The sequence below is a fragment of the Cynocephalus volans genome, chromosome 7, assembly GCF_027409185.1.
Source record: "Cynocephalus volans isolate mCynVol1 chromosome 7, mCynVol1.pri, whole genome shotgun sequence".
In the NCBI taxonomy this organism is placed as follows: Eukaryota; Metazoa; Chordata; class Mammalia; order Dermoptera; family Cynocephalidae; genus Cynocephalus; species Cynocephalus volans.
The window spans coordinates 118311625-118330503 of NC_084466.1; the positions used below are offsets into that span (position 1 = coordinate 118311625).

The 18879-nt window shown below is 36.0% G+C and overlaps 2 protein-coding genes across 3 annotated transcripts in view; one reads left to right on the top strand and one right to left on the bottom strand.

Moving 5' to 3' along the window:
• The window catches only part of RNLS (renalase, FAD dependent amine oxidase), a 292909-nt gene that overhangs the window by 264666 nt on the left and 9364 nt on the right, over positions 1 to 18879 (bottom strand). The window lies entirely within an intron of this gene.
• Positions 2508 to 3030, top strand: LOC134382664 (large ribosomal subunit protein eL21). The gene has a single exon (XM_063103392.1). The coding sequence runs from the start codon at positions 2542 to 2544 to the stop codon at positions 3022 to 3024; it is 483 nt and encodes a 160-aa protein (XP_062959462.1). The 5' UTR covers positions 2508 to 2541; the 3' UTR covers positions 3025 to 3030.

The following is an 18879-nucleotide window of genomic DNA, read 5'->3' on the forward strand; positions in this document are numbered from 1 at the left end:
CTCCTGCCGGGGGCAAAGTGGTGTTGAGCCCCCACGACCGGCCAGCAGCAGCAGTCCTCCCTTAAGAGATGGCAGAGGAAGGTCCACAAGTTTCCCGGCTGCCTGAGGCCCAGTGGCCACCTTTTCCACCTCAGCTACTCCGCGCCAGCCGTCGTAGCCGCCGCCATCTTGAAAACCAAAAAGCTGGAGTTTTTGTCACATAGTTACAGCCCTGTACTATCTCATCTCCTAAAACTTGGTTCTGCATTTCAAAATAAAGAAATATTGCCCACGCATGTAAAAATATTATTTGAAAAATGTCCAATATGCTTACTATTTTTATTTTTTTCATAATATAAACTAGAAAAAGTGAAACTCAAAAAATATTCTTGTCTAGAGGAGATAAATATAAGGGAGTAAAAAAGCAGCATAGGAGAGCTGAATTTAGAGTAGAGAAATGTCATGCTACAGTCAAGCTGGAAAGCCAGTATTACACCTGACTGATCAGCTGATTTAGACAAATCACCAAATGTTTGGTGCTAATGGAACCTGCCACATCATTTATCCCAATCGTCTTAGTTATAGTTAAGAAGACTCGAGCCCAGAAAAAGTAGTTTGATTGTTCATATATTCACAAATTGAAATCTGGTTTTTAAACTCCTGGTTTTAAACTCCTCCATGTAAAAAACGTTACCAGATTTAAAATAACTAATATTGAAACTTATTGTTAAACTTGGCACTGAACGCATGAGTTGCTTCAAATAATATACAATAACTTGTAAAACCCATTTCTCCTTTAATACAATATCCATACTCACATCACACCCACCCCCACACACAAACAAAATCCCAATATTAGATATGCCTTTTAAAGCATACTGGGAAAAAGTCCTGCCCAAATTTCTGCAATATTTCATTCAGTGGCTTTATTGTGCAAGTGGAACTGTTTAACAGAAATAAAGATTATTTATTTTTATAAAACTTCAAAAAACTCATTCTCCTAGCCATCAAAAATAAAATAGTTTGCTTTTCTTAATAAAAGGTCATTGAAGGGACAGAATAAGAGAACTTTTTTTTCCTTTGGTAATTGATTCTTTTCCCTTCGATATAGTTTAAGTAGATATTAGGCAATAAATAGTTGCCAAAGAGAGTGCAAATCGAGGGAGTCTTATTTTCTCCTAGTTGTCCACAATAGGTAATCAAGTACACTGGGATTTTGTCATTTAGTTAATAATTCATTCATTTAAGAGTATTTACGTGGGGCAGTGCAAGGTAGTAGAGATAAAGACTCAAGGATTTCAAGCTTAGTTGAATCCTGGTTTGAATATAAGCTTTTTCCAACCCCCAAATCTACTGTACTCAAGAAAGGTGTAAGCTTGTTAACCAAGGTGTTTGTAAACAACATTAAAATATTTGTCTCTCACTCACCCATATTAACATTTCGTAAACACACTGTCTAACATCTTCATCCTATACACTTGTGTTCAAATAACTCACACTTCAAACAGCGATTATACACACATACATTCACACATACATGTACACCCGCCTTTTTTTAGAGAATCACTTTAGACTGGATTTTAGATTGAGAAGGGATTGTTGAAATCTAGGCTTTAATGGTCTCATTTTACAGAGAAGGAAAATGAAGTCCAGATAGACTGGCATTTGCCCAAGGTAACGATGTAGAGGCTGATACTCAGAATTCCACATAGAATTATAATTATTCTAATTTAATTTTATAGTTTGTTCAGTTTTTCCACAGAAAATACACACACATCTCCCTACAAATTCCTTTCTCAAATAAGGAACGCTTGCTACATTAAACCCAGAAGACAACGGATCAGCAATTAAGCCACATAGGTCAGCTGTCCATCACCTTAACTGTTTCATCTTCTCTTTGTGCCTGATGTTTCCAGGCTACCAGGGAAAAAAGAAACAGAAAAAAAGACAGAAAACTACTCTCTCAAAGCTAACACAGTTTTCAAAATTTACCATTTATGATTAAAGCCAAAATATCAAAACAAACCACCTATTAAAAATCAAAGTTATACTGAGAATGTCCCCTCCTTGGCACAGTTTCCATCCCAGACACCCTGAAGAAGGCGAGGGGCCTAGGAAGCCCTATCTTGTCATTTACCATTAATAAAGTTCCTTGCATGTAGAAAAAAAAATCAAAGTGATAAACTGTTATCAAAATTTTTAAAACATTTCCAAAAGACTAAAGAAGGAAAGCACTTCTTCCCCTTTAAAAATAATTCTACTTTGAGCTGATACAGAAAAATCAACTGATGTGATGGCAAGATCTGAGAACTATTTAGGAAACTTTGTTCTGTCCATGGACTAATAGTAACATTTATTTATAAAAATGCAAATCTCTGCATTTTTAGCTTGTTAATGACATCATTGGTCATCCAGATTTTGAATTTGCGCTCAGATGAAAACTTCTACTGCTTGTGATTATAATACGCACTTATTTTTTCAAAAAATTTTAAGACATTTTAGAGTTAGAAGGGACCTTGGAGCCTTTCGGCCGGAACCGCCATCTTCCAGTAATTCGCCAAAATGACGAACACAAAGGGAAAGAGGAGAGGCACCCGATATATGTTTTCTAGGCCTTTTAGAAAACATGGAGTTGTTCCTTTGGCCACATACATGCGAATCTACAAGAAAGGTGATATTGTAGACATCAAAGGAATGGGAACTGTTCAAAAAGGAATGCCCCACAAATGTTACCATGGTAAAACTGGAAGAGTCTACAATGTTACCCAGCATGCTGTTGGCATTGTTGTAAACAAACAGGTTAAGGGCAAGATTCTTGCCAAGAGAATTAATGTGCGTATTGAGCATATTAAGCACTCTAAAAGCCGAGACAGTTTCCTCAAACGCGTAAAGGAAAATGATCAGAAAAAGAAGGAAGCAAAAGAGAAAGGAACCTGGGTTCAACTGAAGCGCCAGCCTGCTCCACCCAGAGAAGCACACTTTGTGAGAACCAATGGCAAGGAGCCTGAGCTGTTGGAACCTATTCCCTATGAATTCATGGCATAATGGATGTAAAAAATATATAAAATAAAAGGTCAAGACCGCCGTACTATAAAAAAAAAAAAAAAAAAAAAAAAAAAAAAAAGAAGGGACCTTGGAGATAAAGTCTGGTGGTAAAATGAAGACGGTTTGGAATCAGTGTTTTAGCTCTTTCAGTAGGTAGTTTTGAAGACTTACAAAGTCACCCTTAAATGGTTTCCCACGTATTGTGGGGATAATAACAATGCTGGATTGCTATAAGGATTGTTGAGAGGACATGTAAAATATATAGCACATAATAGATGCTCACAAATCGGAGTTATTGTTATTCACTCTAGTTCTAAATTCTCATCTGACCATGTGTTTGAAGAATGGATAGCAGCAAAAGAATGAAAGGGAATTAACATTTGTTTCTTAGCAATTAAGCGCCAGGCAGGTAACAAACACAAGATAAATAGCAGAAATTTCTTTCATTGACCACTCATCATATGCCAGCAATTTACTTGTTGATTCAAAATTTTATCTTATTTAATCTTCCTAAATAACCTGATAAAATAGGAATTATCACCTCAGTCACACAAAAGAGGAATCAGAGACTCAGAGAGGTTAAGTAAATGTGCTCAAGGCCATACAACTAACAAGCAGCAGGGCAAGAACTAGTAGTAAGAAGGGCAGAAGAAATGATCAAAGTGTGACCTAAAGCCTAGCTGTAAACAAAGCAAGGAAGCTGAGAAGCAACTAGAAGAGAAGTGCAACAGACAAGTCTTCCCACTATGAACTCTGTAAGAACTGGGGCTAGAGCTCACTGATTGAGGTAAAGCCAGAATTTGGGACAATTCCTAGAATACAATTAGCACACAATAGATGTATGTGTATTATAATTAGTCGGAATACAATTTGCAATGTGAGCAGTAAAGAATTACATTCACTCAAAGCAAAGTGTTAGTGAGGACAACAAATACAAAAAGTATAAGAGTAGCAAGAATGCTCATGCTTAAAGATAACCGTCACAGATTAAAAATATCTTCATAGATCTATTATACGATAATGACTACTGTGTTCATAGTTTTTCCCCAATCAGTATGAGCAGTATCACCTTAAAATGTGAAGGTCAATGATGAGGATACACACACACACACACACACACACACACACACACACACACACACACACACACCTGTATTTTGTAAAGTACAGCATTAAAATTCACTTTATTGTATATGCTATATAGAAAAAAAAGCACGTGAAAAAATTTCTCTATGAAATGAGTCAAAAGTTTGGTTCTCTTTTACTTAAATAATAGGGTACTTCAAAAAAGCTTGTGAAAAAATAGAATTAAATGATAATATGAATCTTTCCATGAACTTGTTGAAATACCTATAATTTAAATTCATGGCAAAGTTAATTTATTAAGTAAGATATATGCAACTACATTCATACAAGTGAAACCTCAGTAATTTAATAGCTTGCTCTATTTTGGGGTGGCAGGGGGCAGACTATTATGAAAACAAAGAGAACCTTGGTCTATCAGAAGTTTCAAAAAAATAACACTTTGGCCAAACTAGAATTCCCTACAGCAACAACCTATATACAGCCACATCCAGTGACTAATTGCGTTTACAGTTTTCTTAAGCAATGAAGTTCATTCTGACAATTTGTCTACTAAGAAAACTGCCTATTCATTTTCTATATTCTGTTTGGCAAACATAGCATGACACATACAATATAAAAGAAAAATATAATCTTGGGATGCAGTCATTGCAGAGAACTTCTTTCAGTTGTCTAGGCCCCTGGTGTTGGCTTTCAGAAGAGCATTTAAACACTGCCACATGCTGTTCATCTGTGTGTCCTGCAGTCTGACAGTACCAGATCACCCTTTGGCCTCAACAGAAGGCCAAATCACAAGTACTGCCAGGTTTAGGAAGCTATTAACTCCTCAAAGGCAACGACTGGTCTTGAAAAAAAGGAAGTACTACAATTTTAAGACTCTACAATAGTAATTTCTAAGATTCTATTAAGCACACAGTCGTGGTCACGACAAAACAGTCTCTATGAGAACATTGTTTCCTATTAAAGGAGCAAAGACCCTACCAGAAAGATTTTATATGTAATGTATTGAATTCACTAATGTGTTTGAATTTTTTATTTTACAAATTTAATAACATCGTCTCTTCATCAGTGCTAATTCTATGTGATGCCACATAAAAACCAAGTTCCCCAAACATATTGGTTTGAGTATATCTTAATGTACTCTAAAGAAAAGTATATATGCCTCTTCTAAAAACAGTATAACATCCACATGCCTATAATAGACTTCAAGGTAGAAATCATGTTTTATTCAGTTTTGTCCTTCCTGTGAAGGAGATGCTAAGAAAATGCTTGCTGAATGAATAAATGGATGCATAAATGATTAAGCCTAGTTCGGAATTTTAGAAATTTCTAAAGAATGAATACCACATCCTAAAAGAAACTAACATTTACTTCTAGTTTCCTTTTTTTTTGAAAATAATATATATATGAAAAGATTCGAAACTAGTTTTTCAGTTTTACATCTTTCTGTCATAATTAGTAACATTACCAACCAAAATAAAGGCACTGAAACCATTGCTGATTTTTAATTAATTTGATCAGAAATGCTGAACTAGGGTGTGATACTCTATGTTTTTATCTGAAAACCTTAATTTTAACATCTACTGTAAGGCATTCCAATTAAAAACATACTGAAAAGATCTTATGTGTATGCATCATTAATTCACTTCTTGATTCATTTATTCATTTACTCAAATATCTAAAACCTCTAAAGTGGTTAGAGGAGATCAAGTGCTAGATGGAGAAAAATATTGACTGGTCTTGTTTTAAGCTTGTGATCACTAACTTCAAGTGGGTTTTAGTGCTCCCTAGCTACCCTATTATATTCTACTCAATTTATCCTGCTAGATAACTAGATAACACCTCTCTCTCTACAAACCTTCACCATCTTCAGCCCCTCCTTAGTCTCAGCTGATGGTATTGCTTGTTGTTTCACTGGGAAAGCAAATCAACCAAAAGAGCACTTTCATAGGCTCTCACTTCCAAAGGTATCACCCACCTGTGCTCCTGTGCTCTGCCTTCCTTCGTGTTATTTTGGGAGAACTGTCTGGTTCCCATGCAGGGCCCCATCCTCTGTCTCCTACTCAAAACCAAGACTCTCTTAACTGTACATTTTTGCTTCTACATTATCAATTTTTCCATTTCTACTAGATTGTTTCCATCAGCACACAAAATATTATAATATATCCCATCTTAAAAATACAATACAGAACAATAAAAACTTGATCCAACCTCACCCTGTAACTACCAGCCCAATTCTTTGTTTCCCTTCACACAAAACTCCTCTAAAGAATTTTCTACACCATGCCATTCCCAGTAGGAGTGATATCACCCCAAGAAGGAAAACTTCTTACTCTTTTTATTTATAAAGCATAGGGATACATACAATATGTGATGTAAGTATATCTGTGATACTAGAATTTCATAGGGTGGGAGATTAGGAAAAAAATGCCTTAAAAATCTCCTTAGAGAGGTGATAATGAATAAAAGGTTGAGAAACACTGGTCTAAATCCACTAAACCCACTATGTCAATGTCCTCTTTTCCTGTTTTGTTTTGTTTTCTTTTCCTCAAACCTAACCTTCTCCAATCTGTCTTTCATTCCCAGTACCTATAGAAAGTTCTATTGTCAATGTCACCTTTGCCTTCCACATTGCTAAATCCAATGGCCAACTCTTAGATGGAACTCTAAGCAGCATTTGACATAGCTGATCACATCACATACGTTTGGTTTTCCTCCTCACTTGCTGGCCTTTCTCTCTCAGTCTTCTTGCTGGTTCTGTTTATCTTCTTATTATTTTCCACTTATCTCTAAATGTTTCAGTTTCCCTGGGTTCAATCTTGGAACTCATCCAGTCACATGGCTTTTTTTTTTTTTTTTTTTTGGACCGGTAAGGGGATTGCAGCCCTTGGCACAGTGTCATCCGCACCACACTCAGCCAATGAGCGCACCAGCCATCCCTATATAGGACCCAAACCCATGGCCTCGGCGCTACCAGCGCCGCACTCTCCCGAGTGAGCCATGGGGCCGGCCCCTCATGGCTTTAAATACCATCTCTCTTCTGATGATTTTCAATTACATATCTGCAGCTCAGACATTGCTACTGAAACCTCCTATATTCAACTCCGTACGCATCTCCACCTGAATTCCTATTAGGCACCATAAACCTGATCCAAGTCCAAATCCCTATTCTTGATTCCCAGTGCAATACCTGCCTCACAAATCCAATTCTCCCTCAGAAGGCAACTCTGTTTTTCCAATTGCTCAGTCCAAAAACATTGGTGTCATTCTTGGCTCCTCTTTCTGTCATACCCCTTATCTAATCCATCAGCCAATCCTGGCAACTCTACCTTTGAAATCAAGTATCTCTAACAATCTGAACCCTGGAGAATTGATGCAAAAATGAGGGGTCCTTGTACATCTGGATTGCAACTACTTTTCAACTGTCAGTACTGCTGTCATCCAAGCCATCATCATGTCTGGCCTCTACTTTTACAGTATCAGTCTGTCTGGTCAGCCCAGCCCTCTTACAGTCTAATTTCCACACAACAGCAAGAGAACTCCTCAAATCTAGATCAGATCATGTCATTTCTTAAATGGCTTTCCATCTGATGCAAAAAAAATCCAATGTTTTTAACATAGCCCACAAAGCCCTATGTAATTGGCCTCCTGCTTCCCTGTGCTCTCCTCTCCTACCAGTGACCCTCCTTATATACTGCAAGTCAAGCCACACTGGCCTTCTTGTGAAACTGCTCATTCCTTGGGGCTTTTCCACTTGCTGCTCCTTCTGTTTGGATATCCCTGCAGAGATTCTTGTGGCTCCCACTTTCACTACCTTCAGGGGTCTGCTGCTTAAAACTCATATTCCCATTGATACAAGATCACTCCTTGTCGTTTTTTATTTCGCCTATCTTGCTTCATTTTTTTCCTCTGCCACTTACTATTACCTCACATAAATATTTGCTTATTTCTCCTCTTCCCAGTGAAATAAAATATTATGGAATATTATGCCTCCTCCCACTGGAATAGAAGTTCCTGGGAGCTTTTACTGTTTGGTTCACTGCTATACTCAGTGTCTAGAACAGTGTCTAACACATACATAGTAGATGTTCAATGAATGTTTGTATAATAATTTAAAAAATTAATATCTGACTAAAAGATGACAATGGCTATTTTTTTTTAAATAAAACTGGATTTTAATTTCTCTTCATGGAGTAAAATCTCATATTCTCATTTGTCCAGCAAGTAAAACTATAAGATTAAAAAAAAAAACTAACAACTAACAGAAATGAAAAGCAAACTCTTATTTGGATACAGTGATTTCATTTGGCTTTTTTACGTAGCAAATTTTAGGAGCGACCAACATTTAAATAGCTTTCTCAAACCAACAAAGAATTTTACACTGGTAAAAATTGTAAAAGTGCTTTGTGCTCATTACTCAAATACTTTTTTAGATTTTCTCTTTCATTATTTTCTAGGCGCAGACATTCACATCAGAAGAAGAAAATGTCAGACTCTGCAAAGAGGGCTTCAAAAGAATGATAGATGGTCAGAATATCCAGTCAGCCTACAGCCATTTCTTCTACATCTGATGCAATAGAATACAAAACTTCCTAAACAAGAAACATTTGTGAAAAAAAAAAAAAAATTGGAGCAAAAGCTTATCCAGTAAAGAGTGCTGGTATTCCTCCCATTCTTGTCCTTATCCTTCCCTTCCTATCTTTTAATTCTAATATTTAGAATTCCCTACTTTAAAATTAGTAGTTGATTGTGGCAATACTTTCTTATTTGGATTTAGCACATTTTATGTGAATCTTCAGTGATTTCTGATAGTTAAAACCTTAGTTCTCAAATCTCTTCTCTCTTTAAAATGTCTTTGCCAGTTCAGATGGGAAAAAGTTTAATTCCATTCAGCTGATGACTCAGATGGTGATAATGATGCAATTCAATAAATTATAGCTCTCTGCTCTTTCATCTCACCCCATCTCTAGTATTGACATTTCTTTTTAAAGCCTTTCTGTTATCGAAGAACTCAGAATAAAAAATAGAGCTCTAATTTCTGAGGGAAGTACACAGTCAGTCAGGCAGCATTAAGAAGGGATCTTTTCTTCTGTTATGGTAGCAACCTTGTGGCCTAGTTTAAAACACCACACACTTACTGAAGGCATGTGTATAAGATCAAAAATGTAAAAATATTTACATCACTGATGTATTTATATCAAGCATGGTCACACAAATCCGTACAGGGTAAAGGAGCAAAAAGCTTCAGTGCTCTACTTAATAAAGCCTGGAGAAGATTTGAATTCTATAATTGGCTCTGCCCCTCAACAGCTATGTTAAGCAAGTTAACTTAATTTCTCTGAGCCTAACTTTCCTTTTCTATAAAATGAGGATAATACTATTTCTCATAAAGTGGTTATGAAGAGTAAATGATATAATGTATATTATATATACATTAATATAAGTATTCACAAAAAGGTTTTTGATGTTGGAATTATCATCATCTTCCAGTTATCCTCAACTTGCTTTTTTTTCCCCAAAAGTGACCAAAAAGTTGTAGCAAATGACCAAGATGCCATTAAAGGACCCTCTCTAGAAAGATATGGAGCTCAACATAGGGAAGTTTGAGAACAGTTCTGTGAAAAAATTAAGCTGTCTCAAGTTCATACCTCATATAATTCAGGCTCCTTAAAAATAAATTCCAACTGCAAAGTGACTCTAAAGAAAACAATGACAGTATCGGCACACGTATAAATCAATGGAACAGAATAGATAGCCAGAAAATAGATGCAAATGTATATGGAACTTAACATATGGCAAATGAGGAATTTCAATTTAGTGGGAAAAAGGTCTCATTAAATAAATGATGCTGAGATAATAGGTACCCGTCTGGAGGGAAAAAACAAAGCTAGATACCTATATCATACCTTATATAAACAAATATTCCAGGTGGAGTAAAGATTTAAGTATAAAGCATAAAGATTACATTTATTAGCATAAAATTCATAATATTCATATGACTTTAGAGTGAGGGAGATAGTCAAAGTCAGGAATCCAGCATCTATAAAACAAAAAGACACACTTAACTAAACAAAAATCTCAAATTATTTATGGCAAATGACATAAAAAACAACATCAAATAATAAATAAATGATAGTCTGGAAAATATTTATAATGATATGACAAACATTAATATCCCTCACATGCAAAATGCTCCTGAAAAACAAACAGCCCACTAGAAAAGTAAGCATAGGAGATGACTGGAACATTCACAGAAGAGGAAATCAAATGACCAATAAACTGATGAAAAGAGGCTCAATTTCACTTTCAGTCCAGGAAAATGTAAACTAAAGCAAGAACAATGTATTCGTTTTTAACTTATCACTTTGGTAGAAATTTTAAAAGATTAATAAAAATTTTTAAATGTCCAATACCAATGAATATATAGAAAAACAGGCATTCTCAAACATTAAGGATGAGAATTGCTACAAACTTTTTGGAAAGTAATATGGCAATACCTATTAAAACATACAGATCTTTTGACCCAGAAAGTTCACTTTGAAGATGTTATCACACAATATGGCATTAAAAGCACCACTCCATAAGGATATATAAACAAGGATGTTTATTGAGCCATAGTTTTTAGTAAGAAAAAAAAAAAAAAACACCCAAACTGGAAACCACATGAATGTCTATCAATATACAGAAAGAGATGAAAGACTAAATTCCTCTACTTCCAAACTATAGAAAATTTTATGCGGCTCTTAAATAGACATAAATTAGATGTGCTTAAAAGAATGTTGGGTAAGAAAGCAAACTGCAGAATAATTTTTTTAGAAGATGCCCATAGTCATCCAAAGCTCTGTACACTTGGAGCAAAGTGTGACAGGACACTCACTAAACTGTTAACATCAGTTACCTCTGGGAAGTCCCAAAGGAAGGTGGGGTCAGGGAATAGAATATTAGTTCATCTTTACATTGCTTCATTTGTTATAAGATTACATATCAGCTTTGTCATGAAAAGTAATAAAAACAATTGAGGAGGGGAGGGAAAGGACTATTTAATATTTTACCCTACCCAACAATATCTAATATAGTAGGCATTCAATAAATATTTGTGGTGTGAGGGAGGAAGAAGAGGGAGGGAAATGAAGTAGGTTATAAACATGTTTGTAAGTGATACAGAGATAACCATGAATGGAATGATAATACATTGTAGATTCTATATATAAGCAGTGTGAGGGAAGGAATAAAAAGATACTTGATAAAGCTGACTAAAATAAGAAAATAGAAACAAGTGAAAAATAAATAAATAGTAGACAGCAATGGAAAGGATAAAAACAACATAGTAGTTGCCCCAATAAATACAAAAGGGTTTAACTCTCCTATCAAAAGAAACAGACTTATCATGTTGGATTCAAAAACCCAGCCAGGTAGTGTTCTCTAAAAACATCTAAAACAAAGTAAACATAAACCAATAAAAGTGAACCTATTCACAATCTCCACAAATATCATAAAATATTTCTTAATATGTCTAATAAGAAATGTGTCAGATCTTATGATAAAAGCTATAAAATTTTACTGAAGGACATAAATATCCTGGGGAAACTCAACTGTAGGGAGGTTAAGTAGCTTGCCCCAGTTCACCCAGACTGTAAGTGGCAGAGCTGGATTAAAGACCCTGGTTCTCTAGATCCATGCTCCACCTTCTATGAAGAAGTCAATGCTGGAAGCTAAACGAGTGGTACAAAAACAAGTGTTAGAAGAGCCTCCTAAGTGTTAGAAGAAGGTGCTTTTCCTGAGGAATGGGGTTATCAGAGAAGCCTTTGAAGTCATAGGCTCTGAAAAAGGGAGAACATAGAGCTGGATCCTGAAGAAGGGAGAACATAGAGCACGTGTCAGGTTATTCCCAGCAAGGAGATCTGTGTGTGTAAATGCACAGAAAGGGAATGTACTGGTTCATACAAGAAATCCATGATAGGCTAGGATTCCTGAAGAAAGGAGATCAACTCCATGACTCTACTTGCCTCTCTCAGCTTTCTTCTTGGGGAATCTTCCGATCTGTGCTCACATGCTCTGCATAGACCTGACTTTTGCTTTCATTTATCTGCTTCCTGAAGTGATGTTAGCTGGCTTTAGTCAACTACAACATGAGGCCCTTGGTCCAAAATTAGTAGTGTTCTGTCAGAGTATGATCAGAGCTCAAATATGGACTACCACATTTCTCCCCAACACCCCTGGAAATATACTGACATGTTTCTGCTCTGATGAACATGGTTCTCACCTCTGTGATTGATCTGGTAGGAGCAAGAGTGCATGCGACAAGAGTGAACACAGGGATAGGAGAAGTGGCACTAACAGGGAGATGTGCACATCAGACCTAGTTTTTTTTTAAGAAAAAATAACATTCTGGTTTTAACAATACATTATAGTATATCAAACTACTAAGGAAGCATATTAATTAGGAGCATAAAATGTGCATTCCTTCAATCTAAAGGTGTGGGGGAAAACCTGAGGAGCTCCATATGGGAGGCAGCATGGTATAGGGGAAAGAACATATCTGGGCTCCTCATTCCTCATAATCACCCACCATTATCCCACATTCCACCTGTTTTACTTAACAATGCTTACCCCACATCTTCTTTATTGCTTCTGCCACTTTCCTAGCAGGATAATGGATGAACTATGGCAGGGAAGTCAGGTATGCAGATTTTAGGCACAGCTATTCCATTACAACCTGATGAACAGCTCTACTTAACTGTGTAGGAAAATTGAAATCAAGACAATAGTAGTATTTTTCTTGACCATATTCTCTCCTGCCTGGTCCTTAACAAATTGTGTGATCATGTACCGGGCAGGTCATGTCTTAAATTCCTGATCTCTAAAATCAGGGTGGAAGAAGCAATGAGCCTCAAGATTCCTTCTAGTCCTAAAATTCTATGATCTATCTAAGTTTCACTCTTTTTATTTTACCATCATGAACCAAGTACCAAACAGGGATCAGAAGACTCTAAGACTCTCTAGCCTCCAGGAACTTTTAATCAAGTTGGGAAATGAAATAGATGATCACTCATTCTACAGGTATTCATTGAATACTACTAGTGTTGTATGGATCTGTGTATGACACAGTATTTGATGCTGGGTGGAGAGCGAGTAGCATACAGGACCCCTTACCTCTTGAATTTTATGGTTGAAATGGGGAAGACACTTACTGGAATAAAAGGATCACAATAAAACCTGATGAGTGTTTGAAAGAGAAGAATATGCCAAAAAGGCCTAATTGGGGGAACATTCTTGTGTGGTGCTTTTTAAAGATAGAGATTCCTGGGCCCCATTCAAACCTTAAGAATCAAAATCTTCACAAAAGTGCTCTACAATTTTTTTTTTAAGTAGCAATTTTCATTAGCCAACTTTGGAAAACACAGTGATAAAGAAGGAGCAGGACACTATGGGAACTTGTAACTACATGAAACAATTTGGATAGCTAAAATAAAATATATATTGGAGAACTGTGTATAACAGTGTTAAGAGTATAGGCTCTGGGGTCACACGACTGAGGTTCACATCTCAGCTTCACCACTAAGAATGGAAATGTTAATGACTAGGATTGCTTTGAAGATTAAGTAGATAATATTTGTAATATTAATATATAGAGAGTAGCACAATTATAGAACCAGAAGATTAATCATAAAATGTTCATAGCTTCCCTATTCTCTCAGTTGGGAGGATGTAATAAATGTAATAAATAATGTAATAGTAATTGCCAGAATAGAAAAATAGTTCTGTTTCTTCCATAAGAATCAACATAGAGTTGGATAATGGAAAATCCAGACCACACTATAATCAAAAGGGAATTCTTTCATGTAAGAGATGATACTTATGTTGGTCCTAAAGGCTAGACATGATTTAGAAAGAGAGAGAATATGAGAAGAAAAACACAGAGAAAACTGAAGACATGGGGCTGTTCATAGTTTGTACATATACCCCTAGTACCATCACTAATTAACTATGAACTTTTAGGTAAGTTAGTTAATTCTCATGGGCCTAAATTTATTCCTCTGTGAGATGAGATTTTGTGAACTGTATTATAGTTATAATGTTATTCTACGTTTTGATCTTCATAGTCCTTTTTAGTTTAAAGAATCTAAGGGAATCCGCAATGTACATTTGACCCACTAGATGGCAATATGTAGCTTTATAAGTGGACATCTTTTTCACAGAAGCTGTGAGATGGCTAATAATCAAAAGAGCATATTTAAAGTTCTCCAGAAAACACGGGAAGAAGTATCGATAGACATTGTCCAGCTAGGGCTGGGTCTGGAGCTCACAGACCCCTCAAGCCCGTTGTCCTGATTGGGTCACAAACCCTTCACACGCAGGTCTACAAGCTAGGTAACCGGCAAAAAGGTCCTTGGAGCCATAGGTTTTAGAGCAGATGCCCAAGGCAGTAAAACGCCAGCCAAATGGTGGTGCTGTGCAGGCCCACAAACTCCACCCACACACAACTTATTTACAAAGAATTCCCCGCATCACCCCTAACCGGACCTAAGGCAAGGGGGTCTGATTAAATTATTCTATTTTCCCAACAGACATTAACTAATTCTTCATACTGAGGTAATTCCTGAGATTTGTAAAATAAACAGAAGGCAGATGTTTTAATGCCTTTGATTTAGACTCACAAATGCTAAAGGATCTTGGGAGAACATTCTAGTTTAACCCTTTACTACCAGAGAGAGTTATTTCATAACAATGAAATAAACACAGAATGATTTGCATGGGGTCTGTAATGAATTGAATTATGTCCCTCCAAAACTCATTGAAGCTTGAATTGTGTTCCCCAAGTTTTATGTATTAGAAACTTAGCCCCCACTGTGACTGTTAAGAGGATGGGAAATCCTATTATGGTAATTGAAAGGTGGAGCCTTGAAGATGTGATTGGATTGTAGGACCACACAGTAGCAAATGGATTAAAAATGGTGGTCAGGGGTGTGGTTCTGAGGGCTTTAAAAGGAGAGGAGAGTCTTTCTTTCTCTCTGCTTTCTTCTCTGCTTCCAGCGTCTTGCAACGTGAGACCCGTGGGTCACTGTCACCACCACCAGACGGGCTTTGGACTTCCCAGCCTCAGAAATTAGAAGCAATAAATTTCATTTTTGTTTATAAATCACCCAGTTGCAGGTATTTTGTTATGAGCAACAAAAACAGACTAATACAGGGTCCAATTCTGAACTGAGTCAATACAACATCCCAAAGACCCTCATCCTCAGTCAAACGTACCAACTCAATCATTCTTAAACTTTTTCATCATAAAAAGCCTACATATCCCACAATACTCCTCCACTATAAAAGAAAAAGAAAAAAAGATCTACAAGAATAGTTCAGAAAGTTCATGGAAAAATAGAATTAAAAGATAATATAAATCTTTGCATGAATTTTTTAAAGTATCCTCATATTTTCTTTTTAGCATGATACATTTTTAGAAAACAGTGTCAATGTTTTTTTTTTATAGTAAGAGTAAACTACTGTTATTTTTAAGTTATGGCTATTAAAGAAATTGTGAAAAAGAAAATGAAAATCATATCTGAGCAACTATCAGTGTTAATATGTTTCTCAAACTATTTATGATAGATAAAAAAGCATAGATAGATCTTTTTATCTTTTAAATAAAAAATATTTTTAACTCTTTCCATGTTAATAAATATGTTTTATATTAACGATTACTAGCATCCTATTGTTCCCAGGTAAATATTTACAAAATTTACACAGAAAGTGTTCTGAGGCAACATACCTTAATTGAAAGTGCTGGCCTTACCCCACAACATTATTCTTCACAAAATTGACAGAATTAGCCCCGTTTAAAGATAAGTAATGATTAGAGAGGGAACCATGCAGAAAAAAGGAAGAAGACAACAGAACAGAAATTAACAAATGAGCTGATGAAAAATATGTATCAAAAAAATTTTGCCAGGAAGCAAATCAGTTCAGCACACTCTCAGGCATTAACTCAAAAACAGTAAAAGAATATATGAACTCTTTGAAATAACACCTCCAGGGAGGGGCAAAAAGAACTCTATTGAAGAATACATGGGTGACATGGAGACTAGAAAAAAAGTAATGCAAAGACCAAAGTTGAAAGTGAGTTGAGAGAAAGTGGCAGATATTACAGGGAGATACTTTGTGGTTTCTTAGATATTCTGAGATCACAATAAGTGGAACAGAAACAAATCTTCAAATATGTATTAGAAGGAACCTTACCAGAAAATAAAGGAAAAGCTGAATCTTTGAAGTCAAAAGTGAAAACATGAGCCATGAAAAACTGACACAAAATTAGTAACAATAAGAAATATCCTGATGAAATTACTGTACTCAAAGATGAACAAATATAAAAAAGGTGCCTCTACAATGAAGTATCCTTGGCAGGTTTGAAGTAAAAAGAATGCACCAGAAAAATGAACATAAAAAGAAAGAGCATCTCATTTATCAGTCAAGGTTGATTGGAAAGCAAAATAAAATGAGACTAAAGAGAGAACATTTTAAGCCAAGGGATATAATTGTGATGAAGGCCTATTATGAATCAAATAAATTTTAAAGCAAAAATTTCCAAAAAGAAAAACATGAAAAATAGAAGAAAATGCAATGATAGTAAATTATCTCTCTCAGCTCAACACAGGTCAAGTACACAAAGAAAAAATAAGGAGATCTAAATAAAATTACTAATTAGCAGGTCCTTAAACACATCTTAGGAGTCAGTCTATGCCATGGTGTTATGTTTTAAGATATCACTAATACAAATATTGAAAAGTACTTTCAAAATGCAATTTTGAAGAGTCTCTCATTATACAAAACTATGTAGCTTTAAATTATCAGTTTATGTAATTTACAGCACAACTGAATGCACTATCGAATAGCTGTTTTAATAAAATGTTACCATATGTTATTAAAACAGTCTCAAAATCAATCCAATTGTTGCAGACCTCCATGATGATAAATTATTATGCTACTTTAAATCACTATGGCAACAGATTAGCGATCTGAAATATCTCTAATTAGATATTAGAGATTAGAGATCTCTGATTAGAGATTCATGAAAGAGATCTCTGAAATTAGTTTCCTATTTTGTCTATAGGTATCTAATAAATATTCCAATTCCTTCTATATAATTATTACACACTGTACTAGAAAAGAAGCTATATTGTTGCTGCACAGTGGAACTGATACTCAAGGAAAAAGTTGCTTTTAAGATACAATAGCAGCTAGCTTTTCCTCCAAGAACAATTTCTACTACAGTTCTAAAACTAAGATCTATAAACCATATTTGTTACCAATTGTCTTTCCAATAGTGGCATAAAAGGCTATTTCTCAATAAAATCCTCTGTCAATTTCAACAAAGTCAAGAACTACAGGCATGTCAATATCCACCACCACCCCATGTTCCCGAAGCCTTGTTGACCATCACCAGATGCAGCTTTGCAAAAACTCATGGCCTTCAAGGCAAGATGAGATATCTGCCAGAATTCAATGACTTTGATGGGTCAGGCTCAGTCAGACATGATGAAAGGCAGAAGAAAATCAGTGAAATCTGGTACAGGTAGAGTCAAAGCTGAGCAGCAGAAAAGGTAACAGGGAAATCTACAGAGACAGTAGATTAAGCAGTTGCTCAGGGCTGGGGGCAGGGATAAGGATGAAGGGATGGGGGTGACAGCTAAAGGGTACAGGGTTTCTTTTTGGGGTGATGAAAACATCCTAAAATTGACTGTGTTAATAGTTGCATATACTGGTGAATATACTAACAACTATTGAACTGTACTCTTTAAGTAGGCAAATTGTATGGTATGTCATTTATATCTTAAAACTGTTTACACAAAAAGAGATAGGGTGGAGGGAGATGTCAGGGAAGAGGTGAACCAACAAGTTCCAAGCAGGAAAGAGCATGAGACTCTCAGACTCAAGAGCAATCCAAGATGAGGCCTTCCAGGGGTTCACATAACCAATGCATGCAAAACGAAGATGCAAATGTGAGAAACAAAGATACACATTGTGTGGACATTCTGATGCTTTATGACAGCAGTTCTCAACCCAGCTGCATATTAGATCATCTGTTTACAGGGTGAGTCACTTTTTGACCATTTATTGCTCTGTTCCATAAACCAGTTCATTCTCTAAAGCAACATAATCATTCTTATAGTGTGGCCTTGGACCAGCAACTTCAGCATCACCTGGAAACTTGTAAGAACTGCAAATTATCTATACACCCCCTCATTCTACCAGACACTCAAAAAGAGTGGCCCAGTAAGCTCTGTTTTAAGCCTTCTAAGGTGATTTGGATGCACGCATACCTCATGCAGGGTTAAAAAACAAAACAAAGCAACAGCAAAAGCAACAAAAAAAATCCACCAAAGGCAGGCTGAACATTCTGACTCAAACCCCTTGACGTAATCGTAGTGTACCATTCTAGTTTTTTTCCACAGGCCTGAGTTGGCTATTACTAAGCAATTCTTTTTCTAGCCTTGTGTTTTAACCTTTGTTAAGGGAAACAAGAGCTGACTTTTAGCTACATTATTCATATACCTGAAAAGGTACTGAAACAGATGTTTCAGATATTTAAGGTTTTAGCAGGAAAGTACAGTATTCCAATTTGAAAACCAAGGTGTCTTTTTTTCCCCAATAGCAAAGTTATTAGAAATCTGAAGTTCTCTAACAGATTTAGGATTTCAATTCAAGGGCCTACAGAGATTGGAGGGGACTTTCCAGAATGCACTAAATTAAGAACAGAGAGAGCAGCTGGAGTACCAAAAA

Coding starts and splice junctions, on each gene's coding strand:
- LOC134382664 (XM_063103392.1), top strand. CDS start 2,542: ATGACGAACACAAAGGGAAAGAGGAGAGGCACCCGATATATGTTTTCT.